The sequence below is a fragment of the Clinocottus analis genome, unplaced genomic scaffold, assembly GCF_023055335.1.
Source record: "Clinocottus analis isolate CAN_PGR_092001 unplaced genomic scaffold, fCliAna1.0.p SCAF_25, whole genome shotgun sequence".
Classification (NCBI taxonomy): domain Eukaryota; kingdom Metazoa; phylum Chordata; class Actinopteri; order Perciformes; family Cottidae; genus Clinocottus; species Clinocottus analis.
This window is the reverse complement of record NW_027175987.1, coordinates 1,264,757-1,284,153: the sequence shown is the minus strand read 5'-3', so window position 1 is coordinate 1,284,153 and position 19,397 is coordinate 1,264,757. Positions and strand designations below refer to the sequence as shown.

At 40.3% G+C, this 19,397-nt stretch overlaps 2 protein-coding genes across 2 annotated transcripts; one reads left to right on the top strand and one right to left on the bottom strand.

Moving 5' to 3' along the window:
* Positions 1-3,287: 3,287 nt before the first annotated feature.
* foxq2 (forkhead box Q2) lies at positions 3,288-4,847 on the bottom strand. The gene is made up of 2 exons (XM_068591110.1): positions 4,380-4,847; positions 3,288-3,659 (listed from the first exon to the last, which is right to left on the bottom strand). The coding sequence occupies exons 1-2, from the start codon at positions 4,845-4,847 to the stop codon at positions 3,288-3,290; spliced, it is 840 nt and encodes a 279-aa protein (XP_068447211.1).
* A 2,914-nt stretch (positions 4,848-7,761) lies between these two features.
* Positions 7,762-17,713, top strand: pias4a (protein inhibitor of activated STAT, 4a). The gene is made up of 11 exons (XM_068591559.1): positions 7,762-7,922; positions 9,755-10,136; positions 10,260-10,344; positions 10,451-10,492; positions 10,774-10,864; positions 12,214-12,342; positions 15,030-15,135; positions 15,320-15,393; positions 15,562-15,722; positions 16,964-17,115; positions 17,253-17,713. The coding sequence occupies exons 1-11, from the start codon at positions 7,896-7,898 to the stop codon at positions 17,513-17,515; spliced, it is 1,512 nt and encodes a 503-aa protein (XP_068447660.1). The 5' UTR covers positions 7,762-7,895; the 3' UTR covers positions 17,516-17,713.
* The last annotated feature ends 1,684 nt before the right edge of the window (positions 17,714-19,397 follow it).

The following is a 19,397-nucleotide window of genomic DNA, read 5'->3' as shown; positions in this document are numbered from 1 at the left end:
GGATGACAGATGCAGATGAAAAAAGAAGAAGAAAAAAAAGGCAATAAAACATTGCTTCAAAGATGGCAACGGTGCACTAGGAGGCAAATTATTGTTAACAGTAATCTGCAGAATAGCGCCTCGCATTCTGATCGATTGACTATTATGGAGCCTTTGAAGCCGCGGTAACGCCGGGCTATTGTTCATGGTGGGACACAACCAGAAAATAGCAGCTGGTTTTGATTCAACTATGGCGCTTCCTAAGCCTTAAATACTACTTACTTCTACGCAATCATGCTTTATAATAGACTTGCAATTTGGACTCCTCGAGGCTTTGGGCCCATTGAGAGTTATTCACACATCCAGTTGCACGACGAGGAAACGTTCTGAGGGGAAAAGACAAATTATGGGAATCAAGTCCAACAAATGGCAAATGAAGGGTTTTTTAACACGTGGTTGTTAATTAATTAATTTATTCCGCCTATTACAAATACTATTTTTTTTATATTTGTGTGCATATGTTTATTTATTTTTTATCAGGGCTAATAATATAATTAATAGTTTACAGAATACAGAATGGCCCGAATGTTTTTTTTAATTCTTCTTCTTCTTCTTCTTCTTCTTCTTCTTCTTCTTCTTCTTCTTCTTCTTCGGTTACCTACAATAAACTGCAGCAATCTCAGTCAAAATAAATAGAAATCATGATATGGATATAAATTAATGCTGGATGACAATTGTTAACACTGGATTGATTACTTCGGAATTTTAAAAAAAAGTTGAATAGTAGTAATTAAGACAATATTCATCAAAGATTATGTATTATCATTATTCCAAATATATATTCCAATAAGTCCAATACCAAATCAATTAAGATGTTGTTTGTAGAACTAAAAGTGGGCTTGGAGACATGTGAACAAAGTATTGTAATATTTAAAACCTACCCGAGATGTGGCATAATGTCCATTAGATGTTCCTTTCATCATTATTGATTTTTAAATCTATTGTTTTTATTAATTCAGTTCAGTCTATAAACTAAAATGATTTCTATAGGTGTAATTTCTGTGCTAAGAGTCACTGATTAGACATCCAATACATTTAATATAAAATTCATGAAAACAAAAGCGTCTCTGCTTCACCATTGTGTTAAGTGTTGGGTTCAATCTATTCACACAAAAATGAGCTACAAGCTGAAAACCAACATCTTCCCTTTTCCCGTGCATCTCTTTGATCGGTCTGCAGGCCTTATCCTGTGTGAACTGTGTGTTGTTGAGTGCACAGTCAAATCAATGAGATACATGTAAGCTAAAGGGAATCAGCTTTGGAATGCTGCCGTAAATGTGTTGTATTAAAACACAGCCATAATGTTTCATCGCCATCTCAGCAGGACTGATCTTCTTACCTCACTCTCTGCTAATCAGGAACAAATCTTTGTGCCTTAATCTACGGCCCCCTGCATCCCTCCGCCATCCCATTAGATTAACAAAATGACATGCACATATGCACACACACACACACAGACACAGACACACACACACACACACACACACACACACTGACCTCAATCTCTCCTCCAAAGGTAGTTAATTACAATTTTGTGTGAGTTTCCTGCATATCAGTGTTTATTTTTCAAGCATTTTAGCAGGAAATACATGAGCAAAATAACTCTTCAAGGTACATGTAAATCTATTTTAGTTGCTAATATAATATTTACAATACATACCCCCCCAAAAAATACAATCCTTTACACGACAAGCTTGACACTGATTGTATTATTTGGACAATTGTGTGTGTGTGTGTGTGTGTGTGTGTGTGTGTGTGTGTGTGTCACTGCAGGAGTTTTAGGAGTTGTTTGTGTGTGAATTGTAAACTCTTGCACATGGGCGTGAGTGTGTGTGTGCGTCTGTGTGTGTGTGTGTGTGTGTGTGTCTGTCTGTCTGTGTCTGTGTGTGTACAGCAAACATATGCAACCAAATTAAAGCCTTAAAGCTGGTGAATTGAAGAGGATTTGATGCAGAGAGCAATTCATGGGAATTAAGCAAATTAGGTCTCCAATTAGCTGCCGACATTGAGGAGGAAGATTTGGTGAACAAAAATTAATTAGATGGATTTGTCATTGTTCTAATGAGCATCGCCAGAAAATAACTGTTGTGAATACCCTCCCTCCCTTTATCTCTCTCTCTCTTAAGCTTCGTCCTTCTGACATATTGTTTGTCGGTTTAGACTCTAATTTCATGTCAAATATTGCCTTATTCAAATATTCAATAATTTGCAAATAGGAAGCCCACATGCGCCGAGACAAACAAACTTCAGAAAAGTCAATGTATGACCTAATCCTCCTAGGCTGGAGCACTGTGGATGTAAATGCCAACCTTTGCAAGTCAGAGAGGAATTTCACTATTGATGTGTGAGCCAGACAGGTTTAAATTGACGTTGTTCATATTGTGGAAGTATTTTGGAGAACTGGTCCTGCTTTACACACAGTTCCAGTTATTATTTTTAGGGTGTCCCTTAATAATATGGGACTTTTTTTCCATATTTATTTTCACCGTATTTGTATACATTTTATTGTTTCAACCCAGACTGGTTCTTCCTCAAAACACATCCCTAAAAAATCTGCGTCCCATCCCCTCTCTCTCTCTCTCTCTCTCTCTCTCTCTCTCTCTCTCTCTCTCTCTCTCTCTCTCTCTCTCTCTCCCTACCTCCTTCCCTTTCCTCTGCTTCCTTCATCCCTGACCTCCTGTGGTCCTCCTCTTTCTGCAGCAGCGGTTGTGGATTACATTGTGTGATAAGCTTCCTATTTCTTGAAACTATTGGGGATTGCTCAGATTATCTGGCCTCATATCCTTGGGAGTCGGCTTTGGAAAGCCCGATTTTAGTCTCTTAAGGCAGAAGATTTTGCATCCCGACAGCTTTGACTAATTAGCATCTAACACCGGGAGGTATTTTCGCAATGGGCTCACTTTTAGTGCTATCTGCACACACACAGACAAGTGAACACACGCACACACAAATCTCAACTAAGGCAGCTGGGTCAAAACATCACAAGGTGTTGAATTCAATATGATTTAATGAGATTAGAACAAAACAGTGTGTGTTTTTGTTATTCTAAAAACATTCAGCATGCAAATTAAAGAATTGCAAAACAAGTCATTAAACGACCTAAAATCACTTCAGTTGGCAGAATATAATGTAACATTGTCCACTTTGATTCCATTATCATGAACTCATTAGCAAATAATATCTCTAGAAAATGTATCTTTTACCCAACAGTAGGGTCAAACTGTGTGTACAGTACAAACTGTTCACTCTCAAAGTACAGAGGCATGAAGGCTCGGGTGGAACCCCACTTGTGGCTGCATGCTGGACCAGGGCCAGTAGAGTCTGGGAGCCAAGCAGGAAATTGGGAGCGATTGGGCTTGTGGGCAGCACCAGTAGGTCGTTCTGTGGGGCCGGATGAAGGCCGGGTGGTAGGGCGAGCTCAGCGAGGGAAAGGCGAGCGGTGCCACCCTGCGTACCCTCCGTCTGGCCCTCCGACATTGGTAGTCCCCGTTAGAAAAGTCCCGGTAGTTGGTTGAGTGAATCGCCCAGAAGTGGCCTTTACCATTGTCACTGCGGCCTGCTTTGATGAAGCAATCATTCAGGGACAAGTTGTGGCGCACGCTGTTCCTCCAGTTTTTATCCTGTTGGAGCAAGTAAAAACAAAAGATTAGGCCAAAAATACAACCTGAAACCGTAATTAAGAGTTCAACAATGGACGTCCTCAATTGAAAATTAACATTGCCGGCGGTTAAGTATCGCTGATCCTCGCCAGGATGTCACCTTGTCCTGTTGTTGGCAGGATGCGCCAAAGCGTGTCAAGAAGTTATATGATCGGCGCGAGACACAACACCCTCGGTTACCTATTTAGCACGTCAAACCGGTGATCAACTTTAATCCATCGGGTCACGTCCAATCTGTTGTTGCACCTGACAAAGGCAGAGGCGTTTCGCAACCTAGCAACAGGATTACTTTATTTGCGAATTTGCCAACAAGGAGATCATCGAGTGTCCCCGCGAGCACCTAATTGCCTAACCACTCAGACAGATTACCTGCGCCAAGTAGGTCGCTTCGCTTTGCGGACAATGGCGGCCGGGTTATTTTTCAGCGACCGAAGGAAACACGTGGAGGACTTTCATCAAACACAAACTCCTGTTATTGGTCTCGTGGTCATCTTACCGACGCATGTCACGAGTTTACGAAGTAAAGCAGCGTGATTCTTTTCTAGATGGTCGTTCATGTGTAACTTACTTGCCTCCTGAGTCGTGGTTTATACCTCCACTTATCCCCCAGTTTGACTTTCTGAATCCCTCCACAGCCATTGTGGTCGTGCCGGTAATAAGAATAACACAACGTGAACATACCTTACTCTTGAAGTAAGGGTAGTGGTCCATGATCCACTGGTAGATGTCACATAGCAGCAGCTTCTTCTGCTCCGACGCCAGGATCGCCTTGGAGATGAGCGCGATGTACGACTGGTTGGGTTTGTCCGCAGACTTCTCCGGACCGCTGCCGGTGGATGTGATGGTGGTCACTTCCTCCTCCCCCTCCTCTTGTTGCTCTTCATCCCCCTCCTCTTCTTTGACTTTCCTTTCTTCAGTCTCTGCATCTAAACTCTGTCGCCGCTTCCCCTGCATCTCAGAGCGAATCCCCACCTCTTCGCGATTCTGATGATTTAGCAGGTTGTTCGGCGTCTGCTCTGCTGTGTGACTTCCTGTCGCTTCCTCTTTAGAACCTTTGACTCCTTTATTGAACAGAAGGTAGTCAATAGTGAAGCTAAGTCCCAGCCTTTCTCTGCCGCCGGTGCGGCTGCTTCTGTCCTCCATTGTCATCTCTGAATTAAGACTCATTACGGAGGTTTAATTGGCCCCAAACTGACTGTTGAATAAATATCAGGTTATAAATGAAATCCCAAAAGTCCTCCGTCTGTGCCTGAGTTTCACAGCATGGCAATTTTCTTGTAAAGTGCAGGACCCTTCAGAAACTGAACGCCTCAATGCCCCTCGCTTCTTTCGCGGAAGTCTTACTGTTGACAAGATCACAGATAAAGATGAGCCTCTCAACTGTTGTTAACCTTGAGGCGCTCACGAGCCACACACAATCTCGACCTGTGAAAATGACGTCAGCCTGTAAGACTAAATACAGCTACGGTGTTCGGCGACACAGTTTAATTAAGTGTTTTCGCCTCACTGAAAAACCTCGCGATCAAAACCACTTTCTCAATATCCACCAGCCTGTTTGCTCCTTGATCAAAGAGTTGTGCTTCACGGTTGTGGAGGTGTCTCTATTTATATGACTGGGAATTTATCCCTCACAGAAAGGGGTAAAGGAGGCACAGGGGAGGTCCAGGTAGGGGGTCTCAATTGATGCGGATTATTTTTATTAACCTAAGCAAATCTTTGTAATTACGGGAGATTAAACACTCAAGATTTAGCAAGACATGGTGTGCAGAGGATGGATGCTTTACGATCAAAGGCCTTTTAGATACCACTGTTATCCTGTTAAAGTTGTTTTGTCTTTGGGGATGCTGGCCAAGGAATTATTCAATTACCATAAAGCAGTAATTAATGGATCATGTTCAATGTTTTGATGTTTTGGAGACAAAACACATTCAGTCCAATATCTGAAAAGAGCATGAATTCACTGTGAAGACACTGGTAACAAAACAGTAAAACCCATGACTGAAACTTCTAATTAATTCTTTCTTTAACCTATTTTACATCTGTGTCCTGTGACCTTTATTCCTACCCATTATTTATAAAAATACTTATTTATTGTTAGCCATTAAAAAGAAAATGGCTCATGCAAAACATTAGGTAAGTCATATGGTTGTTTGCTTGTGAGTGAGTTCAACAAATATAATTTTAGATAACTCTTAAGATCTCCGTGATAAAAATTTAAATGTCTTTATGCCACTTTTTTGTATTGTATAATATTGTAATATTTAATTGTGTAATGTATCTTTCACTGGCCAACTGTTATTTTTCAGAAGGTACGCTACATTTCACTTATTGACTAGTGCTCTAATTGTGTGTTCGGACTCTTGACTTTGTTTAATGTTTATTGAAACTTTTCTTCTGAAATGATATCCTTTGTGCTCTGATGTGATTTTTTTTTCTTAAATGTCAACGATGAACTCACGCCACACTTTTATCTTTTATGATTTTAGCTGAAATTCCGTAGACTTATAGAACGCAAGGTCAAACATCTTGTACATTATGAATGTTGCAATTAAATGTGTTTTCATTTTTACCTTTCCACTCAGTTCATACTCTCAGCATTTTTACAATGAAGAGAAGCCAAGAGTCTCTTAGATCAAGTTTGGGTTTCAATGCTGTATCATTGTGTATCTGCTTGAGAAATATGTGTGAAATATTTTAAATACATGTCCTATAATACAGTTACAAGTGTTGCATCAAATGGCAAATGATCAACGTCCATTATTTAAATGTTTATCTGTAAATTCCTTGGTATCTGAAACAAAAAAAAAAGGATTAAAAGTGTCTGTGTGCGTTAGTTTATAGGCTACCGATGGACTTGGTGATGGTGGAGTTGTAGAGATTGAAACCTCCAATGATAAGCTATAAATATTGTCCTACACCATTTCACCTCAGTCTTCATCACATGAGTGCAGCTAACAGTAATAGTATAGTATCTGTTTAGAATAGATCTACTTTGTTCTATGGTTTTAGTGAGGGGATGAATTAAATGACAGTCAAGTAAAATCCTGGCCCATATTGCCCTCTTCTGTTTGAATAAAGGAACATGTTATAGCCTACATACATAAACAGCAGAAAGAACCATTCTGCCTTCATATTAGCACATTTTTGTAATGCAATTAACTTAATATTTAACTTATATGCAGACTTAAGTCCTATTAATTAAAAAATATGAACCAATATCAGAATTTTAAAAAACATAGCATGTATTGTCGGTAACAATTATGTAATTTGTGTCTGCATTTGTAAACTAAATTTAGGATTGTGTTTGAAAATAACAGAATAATACATTTCCTATTTTCCTATTTTTATTCATAAATCATAATAGACAACCTTTTTCATGAAACACCATGGTGGCAAAACAAGCTGTCCTTTTGAACATTGTTTTATTGACGTTTAGCCTCCAAAGTAAAGTCAAAACAAAACGAACCATGTTATTATTACATGATACTGCAACTCCTTCAATTGATTTTGGTGTTTCCATGAGGCTATTCTTTGCCTCACATGAGGAGCTTCTGGAAAAGCAGGGCTGGATCACCAGAGGGAGTATACATTTGTCCAGAGAATACTTGTTTCCATTTTGCCAAAAGCCTTGACACCACATGATAGTTGTGTTTTGGACAGGGGGTCTTGCTGGTCTATACTTTGACCGCAAAGTGTATTTCCTTAGTTAGTCATTTTAATTAAATTATGAACATACCTCAGACAAAGCATCAAGTCCACAGCTCACGGCCGGTCGTAAAACCCGTAACGGAGTATTTTGTTCGGACGGGATTTGGTAGGGACCATGCGACTTTATCCACTTGACACCCCATGCTTTACAACCACGTTGAATTTAAACTACTTTCAAGACACATGTTCAAAATATCTCGATACTATAAAACCGACCCATCATCGGTATCAAAATGCTTTAACACGTGGTACCACTGATGGAGACCGAGGCCTATTTTGGAAACGAGACCTGTCTCTTAGTGTTTTAAAAAGAGTTGCACTGTAACTTTAAAACATGTAAGTCCCGCCTATTTTGTATATGGATCTTTGGGCGCTTGTCGACTTCGCTCTGTGGTTGGTCGAGGCTACCCATCAATCCAAGAAGGGTCCGCGTTTCATTGGTCAAAGACTAGCCGTCGTCTCTGACTCTCGCGGTACTGCTGCACGAAGATGGCGGCCGAACTGGTGGAAGCGATGGCAAGTAGAGCTTGGCTATCTTTGGTTTGACGGGAGAATGGCGCGGGAGAGTGGTTTGAAACTCAGCCCAGTCAAGGGGAAACTGGGGGCTTTGTGTGAATTCAGTCAAGAGTCTGTACTCTTAGAAATGTGCCGTATTACGTTCACGACTCAGCGAACTAGCTTGTGTTGCTAACGCAAGCTAGCATGCTAGGCAATGTTAACTATGCAAGTGCGTTGGTTAAGCTAGCATCACGCTGGCTCTAAAGGAAGACACCGAAAATGAATGATGGGACCATAAAAAACACTCGGGGGTTTGCTGCCAGCATGCTCATCAGCTCGGTAGTATTCGACGTCATTCGGCTCATACTGATGTTGCTCTGTAGTTAGCCAGTTAGTTTATGAAGCTGTGCACCTGTCAAAAGGTCCAGTTGCCATGATTGAATGCCCACAGCCCAGTCTGTAGGGAAGCTAGCCAGCCGATTAGCGCAGCCTATATTGTTCAAGTGAGGTTAATAAAATGGCAACTTTACTGCCTTTATGGCAGCATTTCTGCACTGCACGTCCATCAGGACCCCAACGGACAGCTGCGTTATTGTGAAAATGTAATCTAGACACCGCAATTGTGCAACTGGTGCCCAACTCGACAATGTCACACAAAGCTAAAGCATGAAACGTTTAACACGGCTCGCTTTTTTTCTTCTCGTAACAACAACAGTCCGTATTGTGTTTATTCAAAGAAAAAACATCTGTGCTTATAACGGTTTTTGTTACGGATAAGGTTTAATTGTCGCTGCTGCACAAACGTGTTCTCCCCATAAACGACCGACAGACGATACAAATAAGATGTACCGGGGGATACTTGGTAATCATGATGTTCATCAGTTATTAACCATAAATAAAGTCAAGTTTGGCAGATGATGGTTGGTATTTAATCTGTAATCTACCTCATGGGACAATGCACTTTGACATTCTGCAAGCCAAATTATATCTGTGTTAAAAAACAACAATACAAATCCAAATATATTTGTATATTATTAAGATGTAGCATACGTACTTAATGCTGTTCAAGATGGTCATGCCTTTTGCTTTTCATGCTTGCTTGGTCCTTGTTGTCTGTGTATTTTGTCTTTGTGCCTAACGTTTGAATGTATGAAATGCTGCAGTGCAGAGCTTGTTTCATGGTACCTACATTTCTTTAAGCTCAGGTAATAATGCAAGTGGTCAGAATAAGAAGCTGCGTGACTTCTACTATATCCGACTAATGACCAGGCAGGTTCAACCCTCTGTAGGACTAAAATCTGATACCAGTGTTTCATCAATAAGTGATTGAGATCATTCCTTTGTCAAGAAAAATCAGGCTTGTATAACAATGTGAAATAATAAATCGTACAACTTGGTTAAAAATCGTAAATGTACAGGAAAAGCTATTCATTCTTTTAATTCAGCAACAATTTGTTCAAAAATTAAACAGGAATACAAATTCCAATGTGTAACGTATACAGTATAGAATTGAATTCAATAGATCTATCCCATTGTTGTTGATACTTCTTATATTGGCCTGATATTAAAACCAGTCCATTTCTACAATTCACAGAATATTGACACTGATATACTAGAATGTATTTTCCACCTTGGGTTATATAGTTAGAAATTCTGACTAAATATATTCAGAAAATAAGTTAGAAGTTTAGTTTTGCATTTTGATCAAGCATCAATACCCATTGCATTTAGACATGGCTCTCAGAATGACTCTAGACTTTTAATGCATTGCCGTCCAAACCGTTCTACTATACACACTTCATTGTTTCAGTATTGTGTTTCTAATGTTTTTTGTCTTGTCCTCCCTTTAGAACATGGTCAAAAGTTTCCGTGTCTCAGACCTGCAAACGCTGCTGGCCTCAATGGGCCGCAGCAAAAGTGGGCTGAAACAGGACCTAGTGGGGCGTGCACTGAGGCTAGTGCAGACTGAATACAGCCCAGAGCTTCTGAAGAATGTCAGACAGCTCTACGAGTCGCGCTTCCCTAAAACATCTGGCTGGCTTGCGGCACGGCGTCCAGATGGCGTCCCAGTCGCCTACTCATCCCTTAGCTCCTCCCCCACTGCCACCTCTCAGGGCGCAGACTACCTCAACGGCATTTCCAAAACTATCACCACACCTGCAGCAGAGGTCAAGCTGGTGCCACTGCCCTTTTACCAAACTTTGGAGACACTGTTGTTACCAACAGAGCTAAGTGAGTGTCTATAGCTTGATGTTTCTGTCATTGAATTTAAATAAGTTGTATTGTAGATACACATATCTATTATGAACATATACTGTTCTGTGTTTTTGATGAATTGTCGTAACATATTTACAGTTGCCCAGAACAATGAGAAACTGCAGGACAGTCAATGCATATTTGAATTAACACCGAACCAAGCAGACCAGATCAGAAATGCAAGGTAAGAACATCCAAACTTTCTCCTCAGATCTGAATTGTTAACATTGGCTTTATTTACAAACTGTAACTAATTCTCATTTCCATTTGTGTCCTTTTTAATGTCAAAGTGAGCTTCGTCCAGGAATGAGATCAATCCAAGTGGTTCTGAGGTATGTTCCCACTATATTTCAATATTTATTTCATTTGCCTAGAATGTGCAGGTTATGCTGGTTCTGACGGTGTGCTGTTGATCATAAATTATCTCTTAAATGATTGAGGAGGAAAAGTGTTTTTATTATGTATTTCTTTTCCCACATTTTCTTTAACATTTGAGTATCTGATGAATTTATTTTTAAAGTACTCAAAGACTTGACTGATAAAGATTCAGGCGTGTTGATTGGCTGAGCAGTGAGACATTCTTATGGCCCTTAACGTTTTCTCTCTGTTGCAGAATCTGTTACACAGACTCCATTGGTGTTCAGGAAGACCAGTATCCTCCCAACATTGCTGTCAAAGTTAACCAGTCATACTGTCATGTGCCGGTGAGTTGACGTCCCGGAGACACAAGTTTGGCTATTCCTCTGCATGTATTAAATATTTTCCTCAACCATGCCTGTAATTCAGCCAAACTAGGGCCATAATATATGGTAGTGATAGATATGCCAACCCAATGCAGGTGGATGTTAAATACAGGAAGAATAAATAATATCCATGTACAGAAAGTGTTGAGCAGCCAGCCTAAAGGCATCAACTCACTGGCAAAACTTCAGCTGGAAACTCTCCATCTGGCAGTCTCTGTTCTAACTATTCATGTACCCGGGGGAAACTAAAACATCCCAGATGAGCGTTTGCTGTTGCATTGTGGCGTTCATGATGTGTGTAGTTTTAAAAATCAAACTGGAAAGACAACAATCACAGACATTTTCAGTTGAATAGTTGAACCATATAACTTAGTAGCTGCACCAAAGATAATGTTGAGACACATAAAAGTGATCAGTTGTGATTTTGATGCTATATAATTGTGTAATATACGACTCAAGTCTGGCCAATAACTAATATCAGAATATTGTTTGCTGCCAGTAAGAAAGCTGTCGCAAGGAGATGGTATGTGCAACCAGATTGAATATTGTAAAATTGGATACTATATGGAGACTAGCTTTCTCTCTTGTCTTTGTATTGATCAATTTGTTAAATATTGAACACAATTGCCATCTATGATAAGCTGTGGAACTGTGCTGATTAGAACCAAAGACCTCTAACAGGTGCCGAGGTAAATAGAGTTTACCTCAGTCACATGTAATCAAGTAGTAATATCAGAGGCTTCTTTGTTTGGTATGAATTGGATATACATAAGTAGATAATTACCACAGAAGCACATACTGAGGAGAATACAAAAACACTGAAAGAGTGGCTGTAATCTGATGCGCTGAGCTCAGCACTCCTTTAGTTTTGCTCCAGTAGGAGAGCTGAGCTCCAACTTCTATTTTAACTATTTGCAATCAAATTCTTGTCTTTTCACTTTTCTAATTTCAGTGCTTCACGGTTTAAAAAGTGACTGTACAACTAACCATCAAGAGCCCATTTGTCCTTTAATCTGTAAATAAGGTCTTAATAGGGAATGATGATGTCTGTTACATCAACAAATTACTCCAAACCAATTTTAGTAAGCTGATCAAATCAAACAATCTCAAATGAAAACGCACCTCTTCAGAACTGCTGTTAATGTGTGATTATGTGCTGATGTTTTTATTGTATATCTCTTATGATGATTTTAAACATCAATAAAGTGTCTTTGAGTATTTTGTAAAGCGCTATATAAATGAAATGTATTATTATTAGGATATTTTGAATAATTGACATAATTCCATGGTATTTGTGTGTGTGTTTGCAGGGCTATTACCCCTCTAATAAGCCTGGTGTGGAGCCCCGTCGTCCTTGTCGTCCTGTAAACATCACTCCCTGGTTGCATCTCTCCAGTGCCACTAACAGAGTCACTGTCACCTGGGGAAACTTTGGCAAGGTTAGAGTCCAATGCTGAATATTTCATATAGCCCTATTTTGATGTAGCTTAGGGCTGGCACATGCAATTCTTGTGTTTCATTGGCCAGTCGTACAATGTTAAATAAAGCTCCCGAGGGCCAAGAGCTGAACTACTTTTCCTTGCGTTTTGATCTAGATATGCAGCTATTCTCCAAATAGTAAAAGAGCCTGTATATACCCATATAGAAAGCGGTATCTTCACCTGTTTCCCCTCTGCGCCGCTCTGTTTGTGTGTACTGAGAGGCTTAGCCCTGCACTTGTTGAAACACTAGAGCAGAGGCGGCTCAAAACTGCTGCTGCAGAATGAATAGAGTGGAAACACTGATTAGTGTAGCCTGATCTTTATCTGCAAATCTACAGTAAAAAGTATGAATGGATATACCAAAAATAATAATGAATTAAATGTCAATGTTATAAACGAAGCCAAACTATTTGTACATCCCTAAATTGTAAAGCTTTGACAGGGAAAATTTGCCACTTTTTATTTATTTGTTGGATGTCAAATATGTCGTAATGGTAAATGTAGTCCACTGAAGAAATAAGTTCCCCAGTTCCTTCGATATAGACATTAAAAGCTGATTTCTTCTGCCGTGGAGCCGCGCTGGCTGTGACTACATGTACCAGGATGCATTGTGCACGAGCAGTGTGTTAACTACCCGACACAAGATGTATTTTAGTCTGATAAACAAACAAAACTCCCAAAATGTCAAAGAAAATATTCTTTCGTCTAAGCTAAAAAATACGGCTGTGCACCTCCTGAGTTCATCTTATTTTTTTCCTGATCTAAGAATAGCTTCATTTCCTCGTTGAGTCATTATAAAACAATATTTCAAACAAACAAAACAAACCGCTGTTCAAACAATCAGCAACTCTAGTTTGGTTGACTAAATTCTTAATTCACTGAATATCTACGTCTCTATACATTTTTTCCCCTCATGTTTTTTCTCTTCCGTGCCAGCTGCCCGCTAAGCAGCTGCTCCGTTGCAGCAGCTTGTTGGCGGTTCTTTTTCTTTTCTTCTTATTACATTATCAAATTACAATCACAAAATCCGCACGGCTGGTCTTTGTTGCCTTTCTCCAGTTAATCTTCGTGATTCTGAAGACGGTCTCCGGCAAATCTTCGCGTATAGTCGTAACACACACAGGGCTCTCTCTCTCACTCGCTGGATTTTTGCAGGCGCCGGCATCCAACAAAAACTTCCCACGTTGACGTTAAGTACAGCAGGATGACTCCATTTCTGTCCGCATCTGGGGTCAATATGTGCAAAGGCCCCACCTGTTGGTGTTTGCTCTTTGCAGCGCAGGTTCTGGAGGTCTTCCTCAACCTTGTCCTCCCTGCTGCACCAGCCTCTCTTGGGCTAAATATCTGTGTCAGCCAAAACGGCTTTAAAAAGTACTCTTTAAACGACACTGTCTGTTTTCACTGTGAGAAACGAGCAGCTTAGAGTACAAGGAAGTTTTTGAATTCCGTTGCGGCCACAGCTAACAAAGCTGAAGTAGCACTCTGTAGTTCTTCCATGCCGTCACTGAATGAAGGAACAACAGGTTTTGCAGCTGCACATCAGAGACGCAAAACATCGTCTAGAGCTGCAGGGGTTGGTCACACTATATATCCCTAACTCAAATAGATAGAGATAAGGTTGGAAGTATGCAAACTTTCCTTTTAAGCAATAAGCCATATTTGTACTAAAGCCTAGAACTATATATTTAATGTGCTCCCAGTATTAAGGAAATCATAATAAAGATCTTAGAGATGGTAAACACTATTTAATAGTATTTGTTTGCTGTGTTTGCCTTTTTTAATTCTTCAAACATGAGCTAAGAATAGTGAACCCAAGCACATTTCTTTAAATATATTTTGTGGGTTAAAGTTTTTTAATTTTGTCTTTTTTGTTCTTAAAATGTGGATTAAAGTTCACTTTACATATATCAGTGTTCATTTTTGCAGCTATTTTAATTTAGTCTTGGTCAGTAGACAAAATGCTTGTAAGTTTTATTATTAGTTGCATTTTTGGTCATTTTTAATAGTTTTAGTCAACAACTCACGCCAATCGGGCATGCCATTATAATGAATTTTTAGTCAAATTGTTTTCTCTTAAAACCTATTATTGTTTCAAATGTCCTTTTTGATCAGAGTATATTGAATATTTCATGTCCAGCCAGAACAATCTTTTGTCTTTTTCACATTTTTACTTGTCATTAACTGATGAAAAACATGGGTTAAAAAATTAGGAATGTAGTTTTTCCAAGCAAAAATACAATTAAATAATCATCAGGGTTTATTTAATATTTTAGTGTAGAGCCCCCTCTCCTACAGCTGCTCTGTGGGGAGATTGAAATCGTCCATCAAATTTAAAAAAAAACAGGTCGTAAACTCGTGTAATTTTGATCAAATTGTTGGACTATTAAAAACCAAGATGTTTTGGCTGAGTTTTATTTTGTTACTGTTCAGTTTAAACAAGTAGTTTTACATTCTTCGTCTCTAAAGCAGCCGATCTCTCACCCATCCACCCGGCTTGTTATGGTCAACGTTGGTGTATCGTCTTGGTCATGGGGTGGGGGAGAAATGGCTTTAGTTAACACAATTGACCCTGGTGCGTATGCTGTATTTGAGATTAGTTGCCTTTTTAAAATGGGTGCTCACAACCTGTGAATCTGTGTTTTCAGCGGTACTCTGTAGCGGTGTATTTAGTGAGGGTTTTCACTGCAGCGGACCTCTTCAGCCAACTCAAACTCTGCTCGGTGGAGAGTGCAGAGCGCTGTCGTGAACGCAGTAAGTGCTTCCTTAGTACTCTGCCTGAATTGTTTTTGCAAATGGAAAACTACAATAAAAAGAAGTCGAAATCTCAAACCGTTTGTGAGCACTGTTTTAGCAGGACTCTCTAATGTAATATACTATAACGTTCGATAAACTATTATGACACCTGCGTGATATTTTGTTTCTCATTCATCAATAGTCCAAGACAAACTACGTTTTGATCCAGAGAGTGAAATTGCGACAACGGGCCTCCGGGTGTCTCTCATCTGTCCAGTGAGTATACGCGTCTTCAAAGTCCTGCTCATTGTTTTATTTTAGTTGTTGCTGGAGTATCAAAGGCCAGTTTCACAAATGTTTGTCCTTCTGTGAAGCTTAATTACTGTAACATGCTTCTTCTCTTTCTCGTTCTCTCTTATTCTCTCTCTCTCTCCCACTTCCCAGCTGGTGAAGATGCGGCTCGGTGTGCCATGTCGAGTTTTAACTTGCGCTCACCTTCAGTGTTTCGACGCAGTCTTCTTCCTGCAGATGAATGAGAAAAAGCCCACATGGACTTGCCCCGTCTGTGACAAGCCCGCCCCCTTTGAGCTGCTTACTATTGATGGGTAAGGAGACCGAAGCGTGCTCTGACTTGTCCCATTTTCCACTCGATAAATTCAGAAAATTTCCACTTTTGTGTAACTCTAGCTCTGTGTGTCGAAGCCAGATGTGTGTGTGTGTGGGGTTGGAGCAATTTAAGGACTCTTGATGAAAGTTGCACTATCCTACTACATTTACCTTTTAACATCTTTGAATGTTTTGTATGACATGATAATAAGTTAACTTTACGAGTTCCAAGTCTATGCCAAAATTTGGAAAAAGCCTTGTATTTCTATTAGACTACAGCTTGAGACCGTCGTCACAGGGACGATAGAAAATGTCTCTGATGATGCTACAATGTCAACAACAAATCCTTTTTGATGTTTGCCGTTAGCAGCCGGTGGACATCCAGTGCTGCTTGGCTAAAACTAAGCTAACGTTCCGGGGTTGCATAATAAGTCAAATGTAGTTATTGGTGAGAAACACAAGACAGCTCATTCGGGATTAACATTACATTTGCACAAAGTGGTATACATATGATAATAAACCAGCGTATGTTGACGTACATTAGAAACTATTCTATTGTTTTACCGTGGTATCGAAAATAGTGGATATTTTTGTAGATGCCAAGACCAGACAGTTGTTGAAAGTTGTTTATACTGTCAGGAAATGTGAATTGCTCTATTAAGCGACAAGTACAACATGTTAATCTATAATCAGCCTGCAGTGTTTCTACTAATGATTACATTTGAACATACCTGTGTAGCAGAACAAAACACAAATGAACCTGCAGTCCATTCAATATACAAGAATCATGACCAAACATTTGGGCGTGTAGCAACTTTCACAGACGCTCCCTTATTTTCAGGAACACTGAAAGCATTGTGTTACAGTTTGGCCTTGAAGTATATTTGCATTCCTTATTAAATTAAGTTTGTGTGAAAGTCCCTTTTTTAACTCTTCTATCTGGGTTTGACGTACAGAATCCTCGTCTGATGTGAGGTTTTGAGAAAGACGTTTACAGAATTAATTCAGTTTTTCAGTTTATTATAATAAAACTGGTTTTGATGTTTACTCATGACGAGGGACTTAAATTATATTTTTGCTATTTAATGAAAATGGTGCAGACCTGATCTGCAGAAAATTGATTCAACCCATGTGGATATCTGCTTTTCTCCTGCATTTGTTTTTGACTGGAGTATTTTGTTCTTTTCCAGGTGTGAAGTCTGTTTAGTGAGGCGTTTCTAAACGGCATTGTGTATTTCAGGCTGCTATCCGAGATTCTGAAGGAGACGAGTGAAGACATTGAGGAGCTTGAGTACTTAACCGACGGATCCTGGCGACCCATCAAAGATGAAAAGGAGAGGGACAGAGAAAGAGAACGCAGCGACTCACCAGATTATCCTGTTGTTGATATATGTAAGTGTCAAACCCTGTCGACTCAACCTTTTATCATCAATGTGCCGATTTTTTAAAAAAACATTTTTTTTTTACGCATTAGTTTGCTGTTGTAAATCTTTATGCAATCAGTATTAAAATGTCTTTGATGTGTGCAGGCATTCCTGAGGCAAACGGTCATTCACCGGCCCACAGCAGCACCAGCCAGACGGGCAAATCTGGAAGCGGTTCTGTGGGGATGGCAGGAGGACCTGCGGCACCGGGAGGAGGCGCAGTGGTAGATCTGACTCTTGACTCCTCCTCTGAGGAGGAAGGGGGCGGGGAAGGAGGAGACAGCGAGGACACTGAGGACAGCGCCGACAGTCCGGCCCCGAAGAGGGGCCGATACAACTACGACAAGGACCTGGTCACTGCCTACTGACCCCGCAGCTCTGTCCCCTTGTAGACTGACACACACACACACACACACACACACACACAGAGACCGAGAGGCAATGGGCTGACAGGACAGGAACACAGGAATCCACGAGATGCAACGACCCTCCCTAATGCCCAAACGTCGGAGCCTTTTAGCAGCTCTCTGGTTTGTATCCAGTCAAAATAAACACACTCAAACAAGCACTGTTAAATCTTCAATCTAGAGGGATTAGGATTCCTCTCTGTACTGTACACCACTGGAAGCAACTCTAACTCCTTTTGGCCAACAGTCACCTTGCAGTGAATATCCGTACCGTCCTGCCTCTACTTAAAGAGACTGAATGGATCGTGCACCACCCACCCCTTCCTTCCTCCTCTCTCTCCAGACTATTCCCTCTCTCCCACCTCATCTCTCTTTGTATTTGACTTGGAATTACAGGCTCTTTTAGCCATGGGGCGTTCGATGTGTGCGTCTTTTGATTTTTGTCACATTTGTGATGAACAGACGAGTTGAAAATGGAGGCTCCTCAGCGGTTTTTGGTAAAAGGTCAAAAACAACGAATGGAAAAAGAGCATTGCAAATTTGTGAGAGGACAAGGCAGAGGTATCTGGAGTGTGATGCAAATTAAAACCTCTCCCCTTGTGTTTATTTCTTCTAGAGTATGAATTTAAAGCTTGAAAGGGTTTTTTTCAGGAATTTATCTTTTTTTTTTTTTAATTATAAAAGGGCAGATCACAATACTGGCCTCAATGTGTGATGCTTTCCATTTTAATTTTGTCCTTAGCTAAAGAGAACCTACCTCAGTCATAAAATCTTAGCAGACTGACCAGAGAGTAGCTGAGAAAGAAGAGGACAGAAGAATCAATGAGTCTTTCTGAAGCCAATTTATACACTGGATATTTTGTTTTCCTCCATTTTTTTTTTCTTTTATTTTTAATTGTTTTATTTCATCGTCCCATACAGCTCTGTTCCCTCTGCAGCAACAGAATATTTGTTAAACAGTGAGAGAGTGTGCGGATAACCAAGCTAACACTAGGTGTCAGTAATGGAACAAGTTGTGGGTGCAGTCTGTGAAACATAATTGCAGTTATTGCGCTCTAAAAGGATTTGGGACGAGTGATATATCGGCATTGCATATTGACAAAATGCATCAAATTTACTGTGCGGCGGCTGCGCCAAAGCAGATCTGTTTTGAGAATTCACTGAGAGGAACATTAGATTTTGGGGCCTTTTTTTTGTTGAGTGGTGAAGATTGGAGCCCATTATTTTAGGGCTAGCTGAACTGGCCAGCAGAAGGGTGGGGGGGTTATTTCATTGAGGATTTCTTTGATGTTTTTCAAGTCGGAGAAATGGACAGAGAGGCAGAATACAATCTGTGGAAAAGGACAGTTATTGGAGCAGGAATCAGAAGTGCTGTCATTCCTTTGTTCCCCTACATTTAGATGTCCTCTGGAAGTATCATATTTATTTAATAGCGTCACATTTTCTTCACAGTTGTGTGTAATCAAATGACTTTGCATTTGGCTGTTCTGTGCCAACAGGAGCTGTTAGTTACAGAAAGTAGGAGCCCACTCCCAGCCTCCTTCTGCTGCTGTGGTTCGAGTGTTTAGTTAAAGTTGGTCCGGGCTCATGGCTGTGTGCTTGATGAACGCTCCCTTTTCTTTTCCTCTGAATGAATCCGACCCGAGTCAAAGCACCGTTCAGAGGTCTTTGCTATGTTGGGTTCAACAAGCCCGACACAATGAAACTTAATCAACTGTCAATAAGTGCAGCCCCACCACGCTTAAAGTAATTGATTGGATTACAAATGGTCTTGTCTGGAACAAGTGGCGCTGCTTCAACCAATAATCCCCTCGGCCGCCTTTCAATGTAGATAAGGTCACAT

Bases quoted from the DNA above. Each gene is read 5' to 3' on its own strand.
- foxq2 (XM_068591110.1), bottom strand. From the start codon at position 4,847: ATGACAATGGAGGACAGAAGCAGCCGCACCGGCGGCAGAGAAAGGCTG. The intron at 3,660-4,379 runs GTATGTTCACGT...TTGCTCCAACAG, and splicing joins ACCCTTACTTCAAGAGTAAG to GATAAAAACTGGAGGAACAG.
- pias4a (XM_068591559.1), top strand. From the start codon at position 7,896: ATGGCGGCCGAACTGGTGGAAGCGATG. The intron at 12,343-15,029 runs GTTAGAGTCCAA...CTGTGTTTTCAG, and splicing joins CCTGGGGAAACTTTGGCAAG to CGGTACTCTGTAGCGGTGTA. The intron at 15,394-15,561 runs GTGAGTATACGC...CCCACTTCCCAG, and splicing joins GGGTGTCTCTCATCTGTCCA to CTGGTGAAGATGCGGCTCGG.